We start from the raw sequence: 19,709 nt of genomic DNA, 5'->3' as shown, positions 1-19,709 counted from the left end.
CATTGGCTCGGAATCCATTGGAACACTACGTCGTGTCCCATCGATACAAGTTCAGAGTGCAGGGCGATGATCGTGGTGTAGGTGTCACTGATGACTGCGGCAGAGCAAGAGGCCAGCGCCTCCAGAGCCACTTTACTGTCGGTGAGGATCGACAAGGCCCTGGGCGCACACGAGGAGACATGTCTCAAAGCGGCCAGTAGTGCGAATGCCTCGGCCTCAGCAGATGACATAAGAGAGAGCTTGAAGCCGTTCTCAGCTCCATCCTCTGGGATGCAGAAGGCAGCAGACGATGTGGTACAAGGTCAGTTGGCAGGCCACAACTGTTGGCACAACCTTGTTTTTCCTAAGGCCCGGAATTGACGTTTGTACAGTGGGGTAGTGAAGTGCCCACATGGGCGGCGCAAAGGAGGTCCGGGCGGAGGTTGAGGTTGAGGGGATGTTGCTTCGTAAACGGTAAATAGCTTGACCGAATGCGGATGCGGGATAACGTTGCGCAATGTCACAGAGGTAATGGGTGTCACAGATGTAATGGGCTGGATGGCGGGCAAGATAATGTGTATACGCATGGAAGGCGACACTATCGCGAATAATAAGCTCCGATGGTCTCCGTGCCTCCGCCAAAACAGAAAAGGTTTCCGTTGTCTTTGGCACTCCCAAACAGAGACGGAGGCTTCTGGCTTGAATATTGAGCAGCTCCCGCTCGTGAGTGTTGGAGATCCCATAAAGGACAGGCAGGCTATAGCGTATAACGCCAAGCAACAGGGACCAGTGCACACGATGCTGGTCAGCACAGGACGGGCCCTATGTGGATCCACAGAGGTGCCGGAGCACATTACAGTAGATGCGGGCGCTGGCAGAGAGGGAGTTGATCTGCCGCGACCATGTCAGTCCCCTATCAATGATGATACCTAGATACCGATAATGCGAGATGTAGTTCAGTCTAGAGCCAGCTAGCAGTAGTATTTGGTGAAGGAGCGGCGCGTGAATGTCATAGCTACTGTCTCAGCCGGAGAGACAGACAACCCACGGTCAGCAAGATGCGCCACAAGAAGGTCTAAGGCATGCTGCAGACGACGCTGAATGGCTTCACGGCGCGCTGCAGAGGTCCATATGCAAATGTCATCGGCATAGATCGTGATATGGGTATGCTTGGGAAGAAGAGAAGGGAGATGCGCCAGGATGACATTAAACAGGGGCGGGCTGAGGACGCTCCCCTGTGGAACTCCACGATGCACAAAGTAGTTGGCACTGTCACCATCTGCTGTGCATACGAACAGAGACCTGTCAGAGAGGGAGGCTTGCAACCAGGCAAGGGTACAGCCACCCACACCAGCTTCTTGAAGCGACGCGACAACAACATTATGGAGAACACTGTCGTATGCTTTTGCTCCATCAAGGAAGACAGCGGCCGTTAGGAGCCCATCAGACTTTGCTTGCTGGATGGAGGAGACGAGATCGATGACATTGTCAATCGCGGACCGAGCTTGCCGGAAACCAGCCATAGCTTCAGGAAAGAATCGGGTGCTCTCAAAATACCACTTCAATCGTGCGGATATCATCCGTTCCATAACCTTCCCGACACAACTGGTGAGGGCAATTGGGCGGAAGGCATCAATGGCGTGTGGAGACTTGCCTGGCTTCAGGAGCGGCACTATCATTGCATTCTTCCATTCTGCTGGGAAAACACCATCTCGCCAACAATTATTGTAGAGCCTAAGGGGTCCGTGTCGGCACTTTTTTGCAATATTGTGCTGCTAATATAAAAGCCATCACGTGCCGCCTGTACAGATAGTTACTTCGTAGCACTTAGACTACGCGATATTATGTGGCGCTTATAGCATGCGGGGCCTTCTGCGGGGAGCACTGTTAGATGCCGCCTAAAGAGCTTGAACAGTGAAAACAGCGACACTGTCGTTATATTTATCTGTGTATTTATTTAGGCATAATGAAGTAAACACGACGCAAAAGACAAAGGGACGGAGGAACAGACAGGACGAGCGTCTACTTCATTATGCATTCGCAACAACTAGCCTTGCTCGTCGTGTTTAGTTAGGCTCTCTGAACTGAGGAATTGAGCCGCAGCTCGACTGCGCATATGCCGCCCCGTCAGTGACAAGTTACACGTTCGTATAAATTCGTCATTGATAAAATTCTAATAAAACCTATATACTTATATAGGTATGCACATGACTTTCGTAGCAGTATGATAAAGAACCTGTTAGACAATGATTCCAGAACAACTTCCTAGTACTTAGCATCTGCAGCCAAGGCGATGACGAACACAAAATGAACGTAAGCAGACATACATATTACACTTTGTGTCACAACTTCGCGTTGGATTTCCTATGAAAACATATACGAAAACACAAGGGCAAGACACAGCTTACATAGTGGGGGAGTGCCGACAAAACAAACACCATCGAGGCATGACTGAGCCGCCGCTGTCATTCCGGTAAAGCTCCAAACAGTCACAAGAACTGCATGTTTTCTTGACGACTCCGCGTATGTTCTTGTTGGTGGACATCTAGAAGCAAAAAAGCAACTGATAGAGCCTTCCGCGACATCGATTTCCGACGTTCCGTTAACCACATGCTGCACGAATTTCGTCCGTGCAAAGCAAAAAGTACCGAATTTATCGGGTATTGTGACTAGGGGTGCCAGCTTTCGCAGTGAAAAATACCGGCTGAGGGAGAGGAGGTGGAGAGGGGAAGGAAGAAAGGCTCGCGGGAAAGAGGAAGTAGGGGAGGGGTGGGCGAGCACACACACACAGAGAGAAAGAGCGAGCGTGCTCGCTCAAGATATTATGAGGAAACATACGTATGTTCCTGTGTGCGGCTCGATTATTGATGTTGGAAATTGCTATAAACAGGCATGAACTGGATTGTATTGGAGCAACCGGATTGGACTTCCACTCACTTTGAAAAACGCATCGACACATACAAACCCTTCTTTGCAGGCGGATATCTCATGATGGTTGCATACGGCCTAAGTTCTAACTGGCTCGACACAACCACTGCTCTTGCCCACTTCGAACACAAGACTGTAATGAATATAACTAAGAAAACGACTGGTGACTGCGGAGTTGGGTCTATGTCCCAGATTTATTCAAGCTGTAGTGAAATGTTGAAAGGAAAACCCCGAAGAAGCCTCTATGAAAGGTCTTGAGCCATAAATATCGGCAAAAGGCTGCCGGTATCACCTTTCTACCGGCAACCGGTAAAGCGAGCGAATAACCGGCCATGCCGGTAAAATACCGGCCTGCTGGCAACCCTAATTGTGAGGCGTAACCAGGCAGCGAGGCAAATCCACAATATCCAGAGGGTACCCCTGTACGTGTCCCTATCGCATGACCTGAGAAACAGTAATGGCCGGAGACGTCAAGCTATACGTTTTCTGATAATTTGCGTACATTTGAATAATAGGGAGTTTTAGTACATCGGAAAACGTTGACGATAACAGTTCCGAAAACATGAAAAGCTAATCACCCCCTTTCTTTGGAGCGAGTGACATAACATTGCTAAGCTTGGTAGCTTCTTTTATGGTATCGTTTTCCTAGAATCCTTCCGATGTACTAAATCTCGCTAATACCTGCAGGCGTACCGCGTGCGATGCACGATGGAACAAATTGTTGTTTGGTTAATTATTGACTTGAAAGTGTTCGTGAAATAACGAGCCCGTCTCAACACACACACACACACACATAAATGGGATGATGATGTGGAGGGTCATTGTCCGCCGTTATGGCGGTACAGTGCCCCATTGCGCTTGTGGAGGGGATGAGAAAGTGATGATGATGGAAAGGTGTCCTATTAGAGTTCGTCCATTAGTCCAGTGCTGGAGAGGAACCCAGCAACAGCTCGTAGTCCTTGCATCAGATGTGAGGGGTCCGACCATGGCCCGAGAATTTTGGCTAAGTCGAACTAGCGTTGATCGACGAGCAGTTTCCATGAGGGCGCGCTCGCGATCGTACTGTCCGCAGACCAGGAGGACGTGATGGAGGTCACCGCGCATACCACACGTGGAACAGAGGCTGGACGCGTAGACAGCGAGGAGGTGTTTGAAAGCCGGTGTAAAAGCCACAGTCATGCAGTGGAAGACGGTGGTAAAGGAACGCGGCATTCGGCGTGGGAGAGTAAGGGACAATGCATATGTATGGTATGTATGGTAAAGCAGAGAGTGGGCGTTGGTGTCACGTTGCCATTGAGACTGCATCATGGGGCCAGTGAGGCTTGAGACGAGGTAACGGCGATCCCCCCGAGACAAGATGATGGGGATACACCGGGTGTACTGGTGCGGGCCTGCGGCTGTTCGATCTGCGTCCTCGTTTCCGCTGATGCCCACATGACCCGAGATCCACTGGAAGACGATAGAGTGGTCCAGTGCGTTTGCTTTCTTGTATACTTGTAGAATTTCAATGACCACAGGACTGAGGAAGCCGCGAAGTCCCATAGTTGCCACACACTGCAGCGCAGGTCTGGAATCCTTAAAAACGACTCAGGAGCGAACGAGGCTGTCAGTAATTTTCCGCAAGGCGAAAAGAATAGCATAAAGCTCAGCGTATGTTGACCATCCTTTATGTGAGAGATGACGGCCACCTGAAATTGACTTGGAGAGAATGACAAAGACAGACGACGCACTTCCCCTCGTGGTTGAGCCGTCCATGAAAACTGCGGTGGAAGTCTCATAACACGAGCTCATCATATTGAGAGTGAGCTGCTTCGTCACGCATGCAGCGACGTTGCCTTTCTTCCCTGTTAGCCCAGGCACCGACAGGGAGATGCAGGGCGTCGGGAAAGTCCAAGGAGGAGTGCTGGGAGCTGTGGGTGCGACCACAAAGTCAGGTATGCTAGTCTTCAGTTGAGAGACACATTGGTGTACGCTGCTGTGCTTGCGTCTCCGGAGCTTGCTAACTAGCGGATGCTGCCGATGGTGAACTAGAAGGCGGAGGTACTGCCGACACGTCTCCCCGTAGCGAAGCACTTCGAGCGTTGCTTCCTTAGCTTCAGCAATGACCATATGGGTCTCTGCCGCCCGAGCGCTCCCAAGCACACTCGGAGACTGCGCGCCAGGAGGCACTGAAGCTTATGGAATGAGGAAGGTGGAAGGCCATTCAACACAGGCAAGCTCATGCCCAGCAATTCGGGACAAAACGTAAACCAGGCTTCACCTGATACTGCCCATAGAAGCCATGTATTAGGAATAGAAAAGCGCGTGCAGAACGTTCCTTTGTTACCGCGTTGCATTCGTTCTCTAGTGGGACGTTGTCTGTGTCATAGCGAAACATATGGCAAGTTTCGTTAACGAATATTGGGGTCTTCGAGGTTCCATTTCGGTTCCAAATTTCTGACCTGTAAATTAGGCTTCACGAGATGCACTGAAGCGCTGGTTGAAGCCCTCTACCTGGTGAGTTAGACCAAATACTCCATGTACTTTGCAAGAAACGCGTCAGCAATTGAATGCTCTGTACGGCATCTCAAACACGCTACAAAACAGATAAGTTCGCATAATTTGTTGCGCATGCAAAAAAGAAAAAAAAATCTGTTGCTCTCACGAGGCTCTTGCTTCGATGCACGGAGCTTGTGACGAGGTCTGAGGCCAGTAGCGCGCGCAGGCAAAGAATATCGTGGTATGAGCGGTGGTAAACACGCACAGAGGCTGATATTAGAGCAATAAGTTGTTTCCTTTCGACTGGTAACAAGCAGGCATCATCTACCTACCACCGCGGGATGCACGTATTGAAAATCAAAGAGCGCGTGTAGCGTTGTTTTTCTTGTGGCGATGCTTGTAAATGCATAATTGTAGGTGAACATTGTCAGGTTCCTTTGGGGTCTCTCCTGCGTCGACTCCTCCTCAATGTGGCTTTTACCCCACAATTCCAGTGCATGATCAAATGCTGGAACACAAGCCTCTGCTCAACGTGCGGTGTCGTTGTGAACTCTCAGCACATTCTTATGGAATGTGCTCTCTACTGGCCGCAAGGGCGGATACTGTGTGATGAGGTAGTCCCTGTCACAAAGAGACCACTCAATTTAGCTGCATACATTGTCCCCATGAAGATCCTGTGCCCCATCTCGGGTTCCTCACCTAGTCATGGACTTCCCGTCTTCCACTTGATTGCTCCAGACGCTCTAATTCTTTTTCGTATTTTCATCCTTCCTTCATCATCTTCATATAATGTTCCACGTGCAATGGGTAAGGGCACTAAACCACCGCGGTGAAACACCCCATCTCATCGTCATCATCTATTGTTGGTGTTGTCCTTTAAGGTTCCAAACTGTTCCCCTCGGTTTGTCGAGGGACAATGAAAAAATGGCTAAGATGGCTGAAGTCTCGGGGTTTTACATTATGCATTGTTGAGGGAGCTTCACTTGGGAGCCCCAATAGGTGTGTGTGTGTGTGGGGGATTTCTCTGCATACTTCCACATATACTTCGCGTGCTCAACACTCCGCTTGCATAAATTCGAAATAAGGAACAGATCTAATGCTCCTATAACCCGAAGTCCTGAATAGGCTGTGAAAAGAACAATGAAAACCAGGTGAGAAGACGGTGATATTCAGAGGTCAATGGTCACATCCCCTTTCTTTTTCTTTTTTTCTGTCGATAAATCCCCCCCCCCCCCCCCCTCGACGAATATCTGTTTTCAAAGTCCCGAACGTGCATATTTGCGTATGGGTGCCTTTTTGTTTGCGCTACTTGGCTACGCGCGTTTCGGATCGTTTTTCCTCTGTTTGGTTGGTAACATGTGTCATGGTAACATCTATTTCTGTCATTTGTCATCCATTGTCCATTCTCCTGTCTCATTTTGTACAAGCCTGACATTCTGCTGCTGCACGAAAAAGAAAAGAAAGAAGCAAAGCTTTTCAGACATAGTATGCGCAAGCGGAATGTGCAGCTGTCCAGCACCGGATCAGAATCCGTAAAAGTGAAGCACAATTCCCTTTGTTGAGTATGCGGTCATCGTAGTGCTGCGCACAGTTTTAGCAATTCGTCGAAACATTTATCTACATAGAGGTGACATCAGGGGCTTTTACAGCACCCTGTTGTCTGTGATCAAGAAACTATACAACGTGTTGCGCTCAGTTGTCTCGCGACGTAAACATCCAATTATTATTATTAAAGGGACTCTGACCAGAAGTTCGACAAATATTTCGTTTGCATCTATTACGAAGGTATAATATGCCTCCAAGCCACACGCGAAATATTTTGGCTGTGCGCGGAGGCAAAGTTTGCCAAACAGGGAGCTCAAAACCGGCTTCGCTTTTCCCCCTCAACTCGCGCAATCGGGGCCGAAATCTAGCCTCTTTGCAGTGGACATCCGCCAATTTCCGTGTGTGTGACGAAGTCACGAGGGCCACGTTTCATTGGGCGCCCGGACCGGAAGTTCTGTTGTTAGTGAGTTTGTGAGAGCGCCGGCATCCGTCCGGAAAGCGATCTTCAATATGGACGTCGAAGGCAGAAATGCGGAGACTTCGAGCCCGGAACTTCTTTCTGACCTTTCTGCGATCGAGACATCGAGAAGAAAATTCTGCGTGCTGAACAGCTCGGTAGGCTTTCGAAACGTCGCCGATGCCGTGAATGCGAGACGAAGTTAGAGCTCTACGAACATCAGTTACAGATGAAGCAAACAGCATGAGTCGACTGTCTTCAGGTAAGCGATGAGCTTTTTAACGCACACTGTGATCGAACATGTAAACGTTCTCAGAAATTTCGTGTTCTGATATCTGATGCGCACTTGCTGTTCATGGTGCCGGTGTGGCTGGTGTGTCATAATGCCGAAGGAGATCGAATGCTTGTGCTGCAAGGAGCTCGAAAACACTGCCGAATGACTGCAGTATCAGTGCATTACAACCCACAAAGATTTCCAACTTCTATTCTTCAATATGACTGTCCTGAAGGTCGCATATTGAACTCCGTGGGCAGCGCGAACCTATGAGCGACTGTATTCACAAGTAAGTCACATGTGTCCTTGTCGAACGATGTTAAAATTTGGGCGCCCAAAACTGGTTTGGTCCTGCAATAGAGTCGTTAAAAGCTCCAGTACAGGGCGCAGCACATAAAAAGGCTATACAGTACACGACTCTGAACTGGAGAAAACCAATATAGGCAGTTTTGTAATTGTCAGTGTGCTGTGTCCTGAGTCACGTTTTTATGTATTGCCCTGTGCATAAGGTTTTAGCGTAGGTTTTTAGCGATATTGAGTGTTCTTGATTGTCGATTCAGTGAAAAGCAAAACAATTTTGGGTTCTAAAAGAACACAGCATGTGTAGTAATGTACAAGGTGTGGGCAGGTAAACTGCAGTTACTCTCAGGTACATGTAGAAATGACAATGCACACACACTGTACTGTAACCGGTTACCTATTTGCCTAAACTATATTTTATGTACATCTGTGTAGACGATGCAGATACACTGCGTATCGCCAGTTTGCAAGGTGAGTATGGCACAAGCTTGGAAAAAACAAGATCATGGTCATCCCAGCCTGTGCAGTGAAGAGGGTCTGGCAAGCCTTTCCCACAGAAAATGCCACAGGCTTGAAGTACCCAAGATCCTAACTGGGGGTACCTCTTCGCACAGCTCGTCTATCACATTTAAAATAATTCAGCATCTGCATTTAGGATGATCTATAGCTCTCAGGATGATGCATGGTTCATGAGTTCAACATGTTGTGTTGAAACACAACACTAGTCCTTTTTAATGAGTCTTGCGGAACGATAGATGAGCACTCCTTTCGTGACATTGTGTACCATTGCTACAGTGAACAATTTCTTGAGCAAGACTGATGAACGAACAAAAAATAGAGTCTTGTCTTCCAAATATGTATGTTCCTTGTAACTTCCGTATTTGTTAAGTGACCCATGTTGATGTCCCCCCTCATGTAATGCCTGCAATAGCCTTTGAGACATATTCATAAATAAATAAATATCAAAACCGGAAAAAGATGTAACACGTATCCTCTCTTTGTGTGAATGATACATAGACATTCTCAGAAGATTTGTACATAGTCACACTTTGCCTCATTTTGCATAAAGCCTAGTTCCACCTCTTACATCATCTCCACAATCTCCAAAGCAGTACAAGGCTAAAGTAATCAGCTACTACATAAAAAGAAGGAGGGGAGGAAAACAAATGCTGGCACATTTAAAATTCGAAGAAGCCTTGGTACTTTCACGGGGCTACTCACGGCTCAGTGCTGGATCAGATCCCGATGGAAAACAGCTTTTCTGAGCCTCAGTGATTGATTCCCTTGATGCACTGACTGTGAGGCACATCTCATTGGCTTGGTGGCAAGTGGGCTTGCGTCTGATAGTAAGATTTGGAAGAAAGGGAGCAAGGAACATCTCTCTACGGTCTTAAGAAGGATATCAACGTTACCTGTCAAGGTACAGCATTTCATGTTGCTTTCAGTAAGTACAACACTCCTCATAGCAGTTACCATTCGTGTTGGGAAAGCATGCTGAAGTTAGCTCAGGCAGTGCATCCAGAACTGTGAATCGGGTGCACCTGGTGAGAGGGACAGCAACAGTGTCCAGTAAAGACTCTCCAGGAATTTTGTGCAGGTTTGGGGGTCACACCTTTTAATAGTGTTGATGGAAAGCAGGGTGTGTGAAACACTGACTTCTGGTAGATGAATTCTTGTTATTTATAACCAGGTACCCATGTTTTAGTAATCTAGAAAAAGCCTTGGCTCTCTTAGAGGAAATTGCTAATGAATCTGAGTGTCTTTTGTGGAAACAGGTTGTAACTGCCTTTCTATCCACCCTTCTTAGTTGCCCTAGCAAAAGCAAATATGTAATGCTGTACACCATATCTGATGCTAGCACACTAATTGCTTTGAGTGTTCTCAGGCTTCTGAAATGGAGCTACCTCGTACATACGCTGTGCCATGTCGGCAAGAACATAAATCAGACTGCCTTTACTTTTTAAATTGGCCCTTCAGTGCTTCATGTGACTGCTAGAATGGCACCCCCAAAACAATAGGCAACAAGAATGATTTCTGCAATGTATTGAGCTTTGTAAAACAACAACTTTATTTGAAAATATATTCCAAAAGCCGGGTGACAACCTCATAATGTAGCGTCCTTTACTGCAAACACCGCTCAACACAACGAATAAAAACAGAGCGTAAACGTTTTGTCGCCTATCCGGGTAGCATCATCAGTACAACAGAGGCCAAAGATGAGCACATCAGCCTATCTAAGAGGGAATCTTACACATCCGATAGGGGGCCACGGTATGTATTACAGGCTGAAGCATCACGCCTGATAAAGCAGGATTCTAAGAACTTTCTAGGGTCCCATCGCTAGTCATGAGCAAAGGTTACTGCACCATCAAAATATATGTCCCTTAGTTAAGCTAAGCATTAGTAGCCCTGGCAACTGGCTCTTTTAGTCTTGTCCCACGTCTTTTGTCTATCTCGCCAATGTAGGTTGCATCAGATTCTATGCACTCAACTTGATATGCACAGTCAAAATGCCTGAAGGGCACAGTGCCCTCCAAACAGCGTATGAAATACATTGCATGAAAGGAATGCGGACCACCGATTTGACTCCTTTGATGTTGTTTTTGATTGTTCTCTGTTGGAGGGATGATGCCACCTGGATAGGCAATGAAACGTTTACTCTCTTTATTCTTAATTGTTGTGTTAAGCCAGTGTTCTGAGTAAAGCATTTTACATTATGAACTTTGTTTGAATGATGATTAGTGGCGAGCTTCATACCCTGGGCCACTACTCTAACAATTGCTTGTGGTAGTGTGGCGAAATGGAATAACGAGCCTTGTAGACAATTTACTTGGCAATATATTTATTTCTCTCTCATAGGTTGAAGAACCCAGTGTGGTGTTACATAACGGATGGGCACGTAATTATACAAGACCGATCACCAAAAGGCCTTGCTTTTGACTAGATTAAAATGTGAAGCGATTGTAATATAACAAATGCTGCATGGTGGCGATATGATAGGTTCTCCTCACGAGTTGTCGCCACAGTTACGGTTAGTTGAGAAACTGCATATCCAGGTAGCAGGATCAAATTTTAATTAGGCTACTTTGGCCAACACGCGAGCGTAGAGCACAGTGTCAAAAGCCCTTACAAAATAAAAAGAATACTACATCTACATGGACCCAGAAATCAAGACAGTTTGAAATGCTGTGAACGAATTCCACTACGTTAGTTTTGCCTGAATACCCTTTTCTAAAGCCATGCTGGAATTTAAAAAAAGAAATTGACAGAGTCAACTTAGTTGACAACGTGGTAGTACATGATGTGCTCCATTAGTTTACAGGGAACCCTAAAAAGTGGAGCTGGTTAATAGATAGAAGGAGCATAGTTGTCACCTCTTCTGAAGACAGGAATAAGCTTGAGACCTATGTCCTCGACTCGCACACATACCAAGAACCTTTGACACAGATTAACGTATCTTCATTCCAGCTCTTTCACTTTCAGATGTTCATCTCTGTTGAGTGGTCTGTCATTCTTGTAACACAGATTGGAATTGAAATGCAGGTGCATAAGGGATGCTCTGAAAGAAAAGTGTTTGGTTTTAGTCCTCTTAATGTTTCTGAAAACGAAAACAAACTTCACGGTGACTATTCTTCTGAAATGAGCAATTCCAGGATGACAGCAAAAAAATATATCTTGCCATATCATTATATCCACCTGGCACTTCAATTGAATAATGGCAGTTGAAGATGACGATGATTCAATTTAATGACGCATAAGCAACTCGGGCTATAGTGTGCCAAAACCATGGTAAAACTGTGACTTGTTAAATATCAGACGATTATACTAAAATAATATACTTTGTTGGTTGGTAAATTGAGATATAGACAAAAACATGATATGATAAAAATAAGCAATTGAAGAAAAGGCAATTGTTGGCTTTGTGTGACTGATGTCGAGTTTGCCACACTACGTGTTGAATAATAATGTACGCTGATACGCTGTAGCATATAAAGTACAATCATACACACGCTCAATATGTGGTGGATATGTGAAACCAATATGCACATACTTACATTTCAAACTTTCTTGAAAAAGGCAGTCCAAGTCTGTCGGATTTGCCAGACTCTACACAAAGCCAGTAAGCACAGTGTGGAATGACTGATTCATCTTTCGAAGGCAGAGGTGCAGCTACCACGACGCTTCGTCATCTCAATGCTTCGGAGCGGCATAGCCTAGTAAGAAGCCATCAGAAGGATCTCATAACGATAACTTGGTCGAAAAAGTGGAGGGTTCTGTGGGATATGTAAGAAAGCATACGCGTTACACAACAGCTACGAGAATGATCGACTGCACCTGCATGGTTTTCAGTACGTAGACTTGGAACTGAAAAATAAATGTGCTAACCTTGTTGATACTACTTTTCCGTCAGGACCACACGAGAGCACATTTGGTTTCTTTAGTTGAAGGTATTATCAGGTCCCCATGCTCCTTTGAGATGCAGCAGACAGAAGTTCGCTGAGGCGAGTGACTGCCGTTGCGGTTCGTCGCTTCGCAGCAGATCAAGAACAGTACACCGCAACGATAGGTGAAACGTTCAGAATATGGTGACCAACTCCAACACCAACCCCAACCCAATGACCCGAACAAAGAGGATGAACGGGGAGTCACACAAGTTCGCAGTTCGCAAGCTCGGCATACGGCATCCATTACAGCTGACCGGATACGGAAGCATATATCGGACGCCGTGTACAGATTGAAAAGAAAATCCTAGAAACTGTTGCAGGTGATAAATGCAGGGTATATTTTTCTTTTTGAGGCTCTGTAACAAAAACATATTAACGTAGAAATGCCATTTCACGAAGGAAATTGACAGATATTGCGTGACCACGTGACGCGTTTGAGCCAATTGTGGGTGTTACGAGTGGCCCCCGTGTTGACGTCATCTTGATGGTGGACCGCGGTGGATATTCTATATAAACGTATGTTTTCTCGGTTTGACGCTAGGCGTGCTGCACTCGGATGAAGTCGAATGTTTAAAATTCGAGTTTAGAGAAACCGTGGGGTTTTAATGCGTGAATTTTCGCATGGAGAGTCCTTGTTGGGTGCTTTATCGACTACAGGTACGAAAGAGCTCCCACAGTTTCTGGTCAGAGTCCCTTTAACGTGTTGCGATAGAACCGTGTCACCTTTAGTTCACCAGTAAAATATCAATGAGAAAACATACAACGCCCTCGTACAGTTATCGCTTATCGGTGCTTCAGAGAGATGTAAGAGGAAGCAACGCTGCCTCTAAGATCCCCCAAAGCGCACAATATCTTATCTTTTAATCTTCAGATTGATCGAACCACAGTTAAAGCACGCGGGTATCAAGCAATGGAAGCTATGTGAGCACCTGCTGTACAACGCCTGCGGTCTGTTCATCAGCATCGTGATAATATCATGTAAAGGTTTATTTTAAGCTCTGTACGAAGAGCGGCTGGAACTTCCTAGCATATTGCATGATAAGCCAATCGCCCTGTTTCTTTGAAGCGGATAGCATCACACTTCTAAGCCTGGATATGATAACTTCCTTTATCGTACCGTTTTCATAGAGTTCTTCCGATGTACTAAAACTCGCTATTAGCGAGGTTTAGCGACAATTCTTCTGGTGTACTAAAACACACGATAACACGCGTTTTAGTGCATCGTACGCTATCGCCTTTGCATACGTAAGGGATAGTGTGGTGGTCCTGCGCAATGCGCGGAGCTCTCTATGTTTTCCTGGTGCACAGAACCAACAACGCTATCCTTTACGTGCGCAAAGAAGATACTGTACAATGCGCTAAAGCTCACTATCAGATAGTTTTAGTGCTTTGTACGCTATCGCCTTTGCATACGTAAGTAGTATAGAGATAGACTGCATAATATTGGAGCGGCATAAGAACCGAGCGGCATAAGAACCGTGCGCTATAATGACATCCTTTTTCTAATCCAAGATGGCCGATTCTAAGCCAACACAATCCAGTTCTAAGCCAACACAATCCACTTGTAATTCATTACAAGCCAAATCCAAAGCCATCTGATCGGTCGCTATTAGCTCCGCCCACTTCACGTTGATTGGCCCACGCTAAGCCCCACTGATCGTCGATTGGTTGACCGTAGCTCCTTTATGCTAATTAGTCGGCTTAGCTCCGCCCCCACTTCACGCTGATTGGCTCATGCTAAGCCTACTGAGCATTGATTGGTTTACCGTAGCTCCACCCCTTTATGCTAATTACTTCCCAGTAAACAATATATGTCTCAGAAACGTCCACACGATATCCCACTTGGGATTTTGGGATATCCCAGGGACTAGGCTGAATAGCCCGTTGACGTCTCTGGGACAGACAGAGGACCCGTATTTCTTCCACATTTGCTGATCCAGGGAAGGTTCCAGGAATGTCTGTCAGGGATATTTGGACATATAGAGGACATATACAGGACGTATTATTATTATTGTATTTTGTAGCTTTTTTTGCAATTTTTACTTATTCTACGGAAAATACCACTCTGCAACAGAGAACATCGTACCAACGAACTCTTGTTTATTGAACACAAACCAAGTACAGTGATGTTACATGCACTGTAAGAAACGCTCTTTCTAATAGTACAAAATATGATATTACAACATAAATAGGCTAATTATTAACAATATAGGGTGACACGGATAAGACGCATAATAAGACAATAATGGTCATAATAATATTCACGTGATTGCTACGCCACTTCGCAACCGTCATCCCTGAAAGATAATCAATAACATAGTTAATTCCATCTATTGGGATAGCAGCTCAAACACTGCCATAAATAGGCGTAAAGAACAGACACTCTGCAAAAAGTGGGAACAAATGCAAGACAGTGACTTACCGCAGTTTCTCATGCAGTATAGATGGTTACATGCGGAAGCAGCCTAATCACTGGCAGACCCAAGCGACGTCTTCCGGTTTATGCCTGGCTCTTCAGTGTTGTAGAGACACCAGTAACTTTACACATGTGTGAGGCTATCCATGGTTGTGTGTGGATACTGTAAAACAGTCATGTTTTATTAATCTAGAGTCACATCGCGTCCATGTGACATTTAAGAAAATTAAGCGGTCATGCAAAAAACAAGGAACTTTGAAAAACAGTGCAGTCGAACGTGAAAACATAACTGCTATCCTTTATATGAAAGACAACTGTAGCTGAGCCAAGCTTATCTACTAGCAGGCTGCGCATAGTTAATAGAATTTGCTTCACCATTGCTTTCATCATTCCCAATCAAATCCTGAATCAAAGAGATGTGAAGAATTGGACTTGCACGTTGTAGCTGTACACACACAATCTCACACAGTACCGCCGTTCGCATAAGTTCGTCAGTGATACGCACCAGACTCTGCAGGTAAAGCAAACTACAGCTGTTTACCCAGATACAAAGCTGTCATTGCTCCACACATCTACAACATGTGGTTGTTGAAAAAAAAGAACAACGCACAAATCTTAAGTGGGGCAAAAGGAAGAACGAACTCACCTTAACTGCAAAGCCGGAGAACAAAGGAACGCTAGCTCTCGCACACCACGGCAATCGTTGTTATGCACAACGTAGTTGTTCGACGTACTGGCCAGTACTGCCTCGATGCTCCCGAGATTCCAGTACAAAATACGCATGATGCTGAGGTTCCAAAGACCCTTCCGTGTAACATGTCATATCCTACCGAACCGGTACGACGACGCGCCTCGCCTGTTTGAAACGGCGGTTGGGGCGTTGGGGAATGTCGATGGCGATGAGGCAGACGTTACGCTTCGGCTCGCGCTTGTTGGGAACTTCATTCTTGTTATATCCCTGAACATACGTGACCGATCATTATAATTCCCGTGGAAAAGGTAAAATATGTTTTTTTCTCCCTCTCTTTTGTTTATTGACTATGGTGCGATACGTGATGAGTCGTTACAAATATGATTAGAAAATGTATGGATATGAGGGCATAAAATCAATATTGTTATTATGAGGAAAAAGTGAGAAATTGCCACGTCTGAGAATGCTGGAAATGGCTGTTATCGACACAATAAATCCTTGTAGGGTAAAGAAATGTCATTGTTGTGATATTCGTAGTATATCCACAGAATATTCACTGGGGGATATTTGTGACGTCTCATGGTGGATATACAGCGGACGTTGTGAGGATACGCGTGACATCTGTGACGTGTGAGACCAATTTGGGAGGTCTGTGGGATATTGATGGTTTGCTGGGTTGGCTCCACCCTCCCACTTCACGTTGATTGGCCACCGCGCTAAACCTACTGATCGCGCGTTGATTGGTTCACCATAGCTCCGCCCCTTTTATGTTCATTACTTGACTCCGCCCCCTGCTTCACGCTGATTGGTGCACGCCCCGGCGCGCTAATTAACTGGCTCCACTGATTGGTCCATTCTAAGCCTACTGATCACTCTCCCAGCCCCCTCTCTGATTGGCCGCCGCCGCCGCCGCCACCGATTGGCCCGTTCCAGGTCCACTGATTGGGGCCCGCTGAACATAGCCTTCATTAGCGCCCGCCGGACGGCGGCGACCCCGCCGCGGCCCTATCTCAGATGTTCAAACTTACCCGGGCTAGCGGGTGGCCTAGCCTTCACCGGCGCCCGCCAGATGGTGCGCGGACCGCTCGGCGGCGGCTTCAGATGGTTCTAACCTATCTCAGATAGCTCTATGAGATCGAACAGACAGGGAAAAAAATACCTTTCAACGTTTATTGAGTACATGTTTGAGGAAAAGCAGGGCAGTCTTGGAGAGGTTGATTCCTTTGATGCTGGGCGTGGTTCCACGGAAGTGACGGATCATGTAGACGTCTCCGGGACAGCGGCTGAGAAAAATTTCGTCCTCCGTGAGTTGGCACTTCCGCGTGCACTGGATATCTTCGTAGCTGTCGCTCACGTCCAGCGAGTGAAGGCACGTACGCAACGATCCAGTAGCGTTCCTGTCCAGGTTAATGCCGGATCGCATATGCACCTCGTGCCACTCTCTGATGGCCAAGATGTCGCCGGGGCATTCGTGCGCGTACGTGTGCTGATCCTTCTCGAGCTTGATGCTCGCCGTACAGTTGCCGGCGTCCAGCGCCGGCGTCCAGCGCCAGTGTCCAGCGCCAGTGTCCAGCGCCAGCGCGCACGAGACGAGCGAGAAGAGAACGAGGTGCCACATCCTTCAAGTGACGCAGGTCAAATGATGCTACTCCTACTCATCTACTGCATTATCTGTGCGGCGGCGGGGGAGAGAATGCCGGGTGAAATCCCGCTATCTACGTTATCCACTCGAGCTTACCATATTCGCAGCTTCCGTACGGGTAGGAGTCTACGTCATTGTAGAGATATCGTTTGTCGTCGTACGCCATCAGACTTCTTTTCACATTTCTGATGGTGTACATGCACTGTTTCTTTCCCACTATTGACACCTGTTCGTGCGATACGCTAGCGTGCTTGAATAGGGTATCGCGGTACGTATCATGGAGGAGGTGTTTGCGCACAATGTTCTTTTTGACCCCTTTAGCTCTTGCAATCTGTTTTGCCCCGGCTAATTTGATGGAATACATTTTAGCTTTCAAGCATACTACTTCCTCAATGGGTACGCTACACGTTTCACTTTTGAACGCGCCAAGTCTACCGCGATTCCTCTCGCTGTACAGTGGATGATCACGATCGAAGGAAGACAAGTCTAAATGGTCGTCGGCGATCGCACGTAACTGATCTTCGTAGTCCTTGCAGAATAGGCCGAGGATCAGAGAGTCCGTGTCAAAGTAGCAGGTAATCACCGGACAAGTGAGCTTACTCAACAGGGTTTCATAATAGAACGAGTACATGGTTAACTTACTCAGTTCTAAAATCGTGAAGCCAATCTGCAGGGGGAAATCGCATCGCACTTTTCTCTTGCGCATTTCGTACATGACCCAATCGGGGGATAAAATTTCCATTCGTGTGCATTCCACCTGACTCCCAAGGCGACTCCCGAGGCGACTCGCCGTCTCCTCATCGAAGGCTACTCGAATGTCCCGCATATTAAATTTATTTAGCAACGTACGCCCGAAGACCGCATTATTTGGGATTTTATAGAAATTTTTCTCGAACGTCGTGGTCGATGCGACGCGTCTGGCAACATTGTCCTCAATGTAGGGACGCAGGAATGGTGCCTGATGAAATTTTAGAATTCTGTGAATTTTTGTCACCCGCATGCCCAGTCTACAATAGAGCGCGAGCAGCGCGTAATGAACGACGTACTCGACATTGTCCTTGCACGTGAGCAGCAGCTTTTTGCTGTTCGCCGGCTGATACATTAACTCTTCGAGGAGCCCTCGCTGGAATGGTGAGAGCCATTCCTTCGGAACGACAGCCTTCTCGGGAGCCAGGGGGAAGTACCGCGTCAGGGCGTGGATAGATTTTGGATACTGCAAATCGCACACGTACTCGTATCCCACGTCCGAATCTGTGGGATGACGCATAAAATCCACGGAGCTAAAATCCTCGACCCATTCGAAATCGCCGACGGGGAGGTGCTTTATCATACTGAATCCGTAAAGATTGTTGCAATCTACGTACGATATGTACACCTCCTCTTTATCGGGATCGTAGCCACTGCACAGCGGGTTGTTAGCCCGTAAATGACGCCTGCTCGCCTGACAGAGTCCGCCTCTAACACCCGATTCGATGGTCCGGTACATGTCCTCGTCGATGATCAGCTCCAATTTTGCACGCGTGTAATTTAGAGTGCACTGCCACGAATAGGATGCCAGCAAAACACAATGAAGCAATTCCAATCTGCGCGCGTCGTAGCACAGGCGCTTGAAGTGCTGCATTACGTCAGCATGTAACAGGGCATCCGTTTTCAGGTACAATGCATTATAATCCCTCAGATTCGAGCATCCAAAACGTTCAAATACGTGCAGCGCGTACTGATAGTCTTCGTCGCTTATACCCTCCCCCGTCATATCGTTTCGGAAGGCGGATTTTGCCGGCAGAGCCAATTCGTCGTAGACCGCGAACGAGCTAACGTGGCTGTACGAGAATACACCTTTACGAAGCAAAATTTCGTAGTCGTCTCCAAATAGCTGCTTCAGGCATTGGAATGCCTCTGCGCCCCCCATGGATTTGACGGTTTCCACGAGCTCTCCCAGCGACGAATTTAGGTACTGCATGGTATCTCTGAATAGGAAGGTGCCAATTTCGAACGATCGGATTTTTTCCATGGAACTGGCCACGATGAAGGGAGCTCGCTTCCACTCGAGAAGGTGAAATTCCCACAGTAGTCAGGCCATGATGGGCAGTTTTTCCCGCGTCGTGCACGCCACGTTACAGGGGTTGCACAGCGTCGCGATGTAATTTGTCTCGCCGGCAGTACAACGCTTGGAATGGTCGTGGTGTCGGACACGGGGTAGATCTTGCGCGAACTCCCGCCCGCAGTACGCGCAGTGGGTGGCAGCTCTGTGCCGTGCTCGTTGCTCATCATTCAGCACCATTTCCGCGGGGCACGCGTTCAGGACGATCATCTCGTCCCGCATTTCCATCAAAGCTCTGACGCACTGCCTCGCGGAATCTTCACCGTGGTGCGTCCTGATGCGCATCACCTTCGAGTCGTGGGTGCGTACGAGCACGACACAGAAGCTCGAGGTGACGTGATGCTGCACGCCAACACCACTGGGCGCGAGTACGCTCTCCGTGTCCAACGAGACGACGTAGTTATACTACTGCTGGTACTGTATTTTAGTAAATTCTACAAAGGTTTTGCCCGG

At 47.2% G+C, this 19,709-nt stretch overlaps 1 protein-coding gene and 1 long non-coding RNA gene across 2 annotated transcripts; both read right to left on the bottom strand.

Moving 5' to 3' along the window:
* Positions 1-14,486: 14,486 nt before the first annotated feature.
* On the bottom strand, positions 14,487-15,038 carry LOC135383778 (uncharacterized). The gene is made up of 2 exons (XR_010420061.1): positions 14,829-15,038; positions 14,487-14,703 (listed from the first exon to the last, which is right to left on the bottom strand). It is a non-coding gene; the product is annotated as an uncharacterized LOC135383778 (long non-coding RNA).
* Positions 15,039-16,712: 1,674 nt separating this feature from the next.
* LOC135383777 (uncharacterized) lies at positions 16,713-19,242 on the bottom strand. Its single transcript, XM_064613108.1, has 2 exons — positions 17,252-19,242; positions 16,713-17,184 (listed from the first exon to the last, which is right to left on the bottom strand). The coding sequence occupies exons 1-2, from the start codon at positions 19,164-19,166 to the stop codon at positions 17,165-17,167; spliced, it is 1,935 nt and encodes a 644-aa protein (XP_064469178.1). The 5' UTR covers positions 19,167-19,242; the 3' UTR covers positions 16,713-17,164.
* Positions 19,243-19,709: the final 467 nt, after the last annotated feature.

This window comes from Ornithodoros turicata, chromosome 2 (genome assembly GCF_037126465.1).
Source record: "Ornithodoros turicata isolate Travis chromosome 2, ASM3712646v1, whole genome shotgun sequence".
In the NCBI taxonomy this organism is placed as follows: domain Eukaryota; kingdom Metazoa; phylum Arthropoda; class Arachnida; order Ixodida; family Argasidae; genus Ornithodoros; species Ornithodoros turicata.
This window is presented reverse-complemented; position numbering and strand designations above follow the sequence as displayed.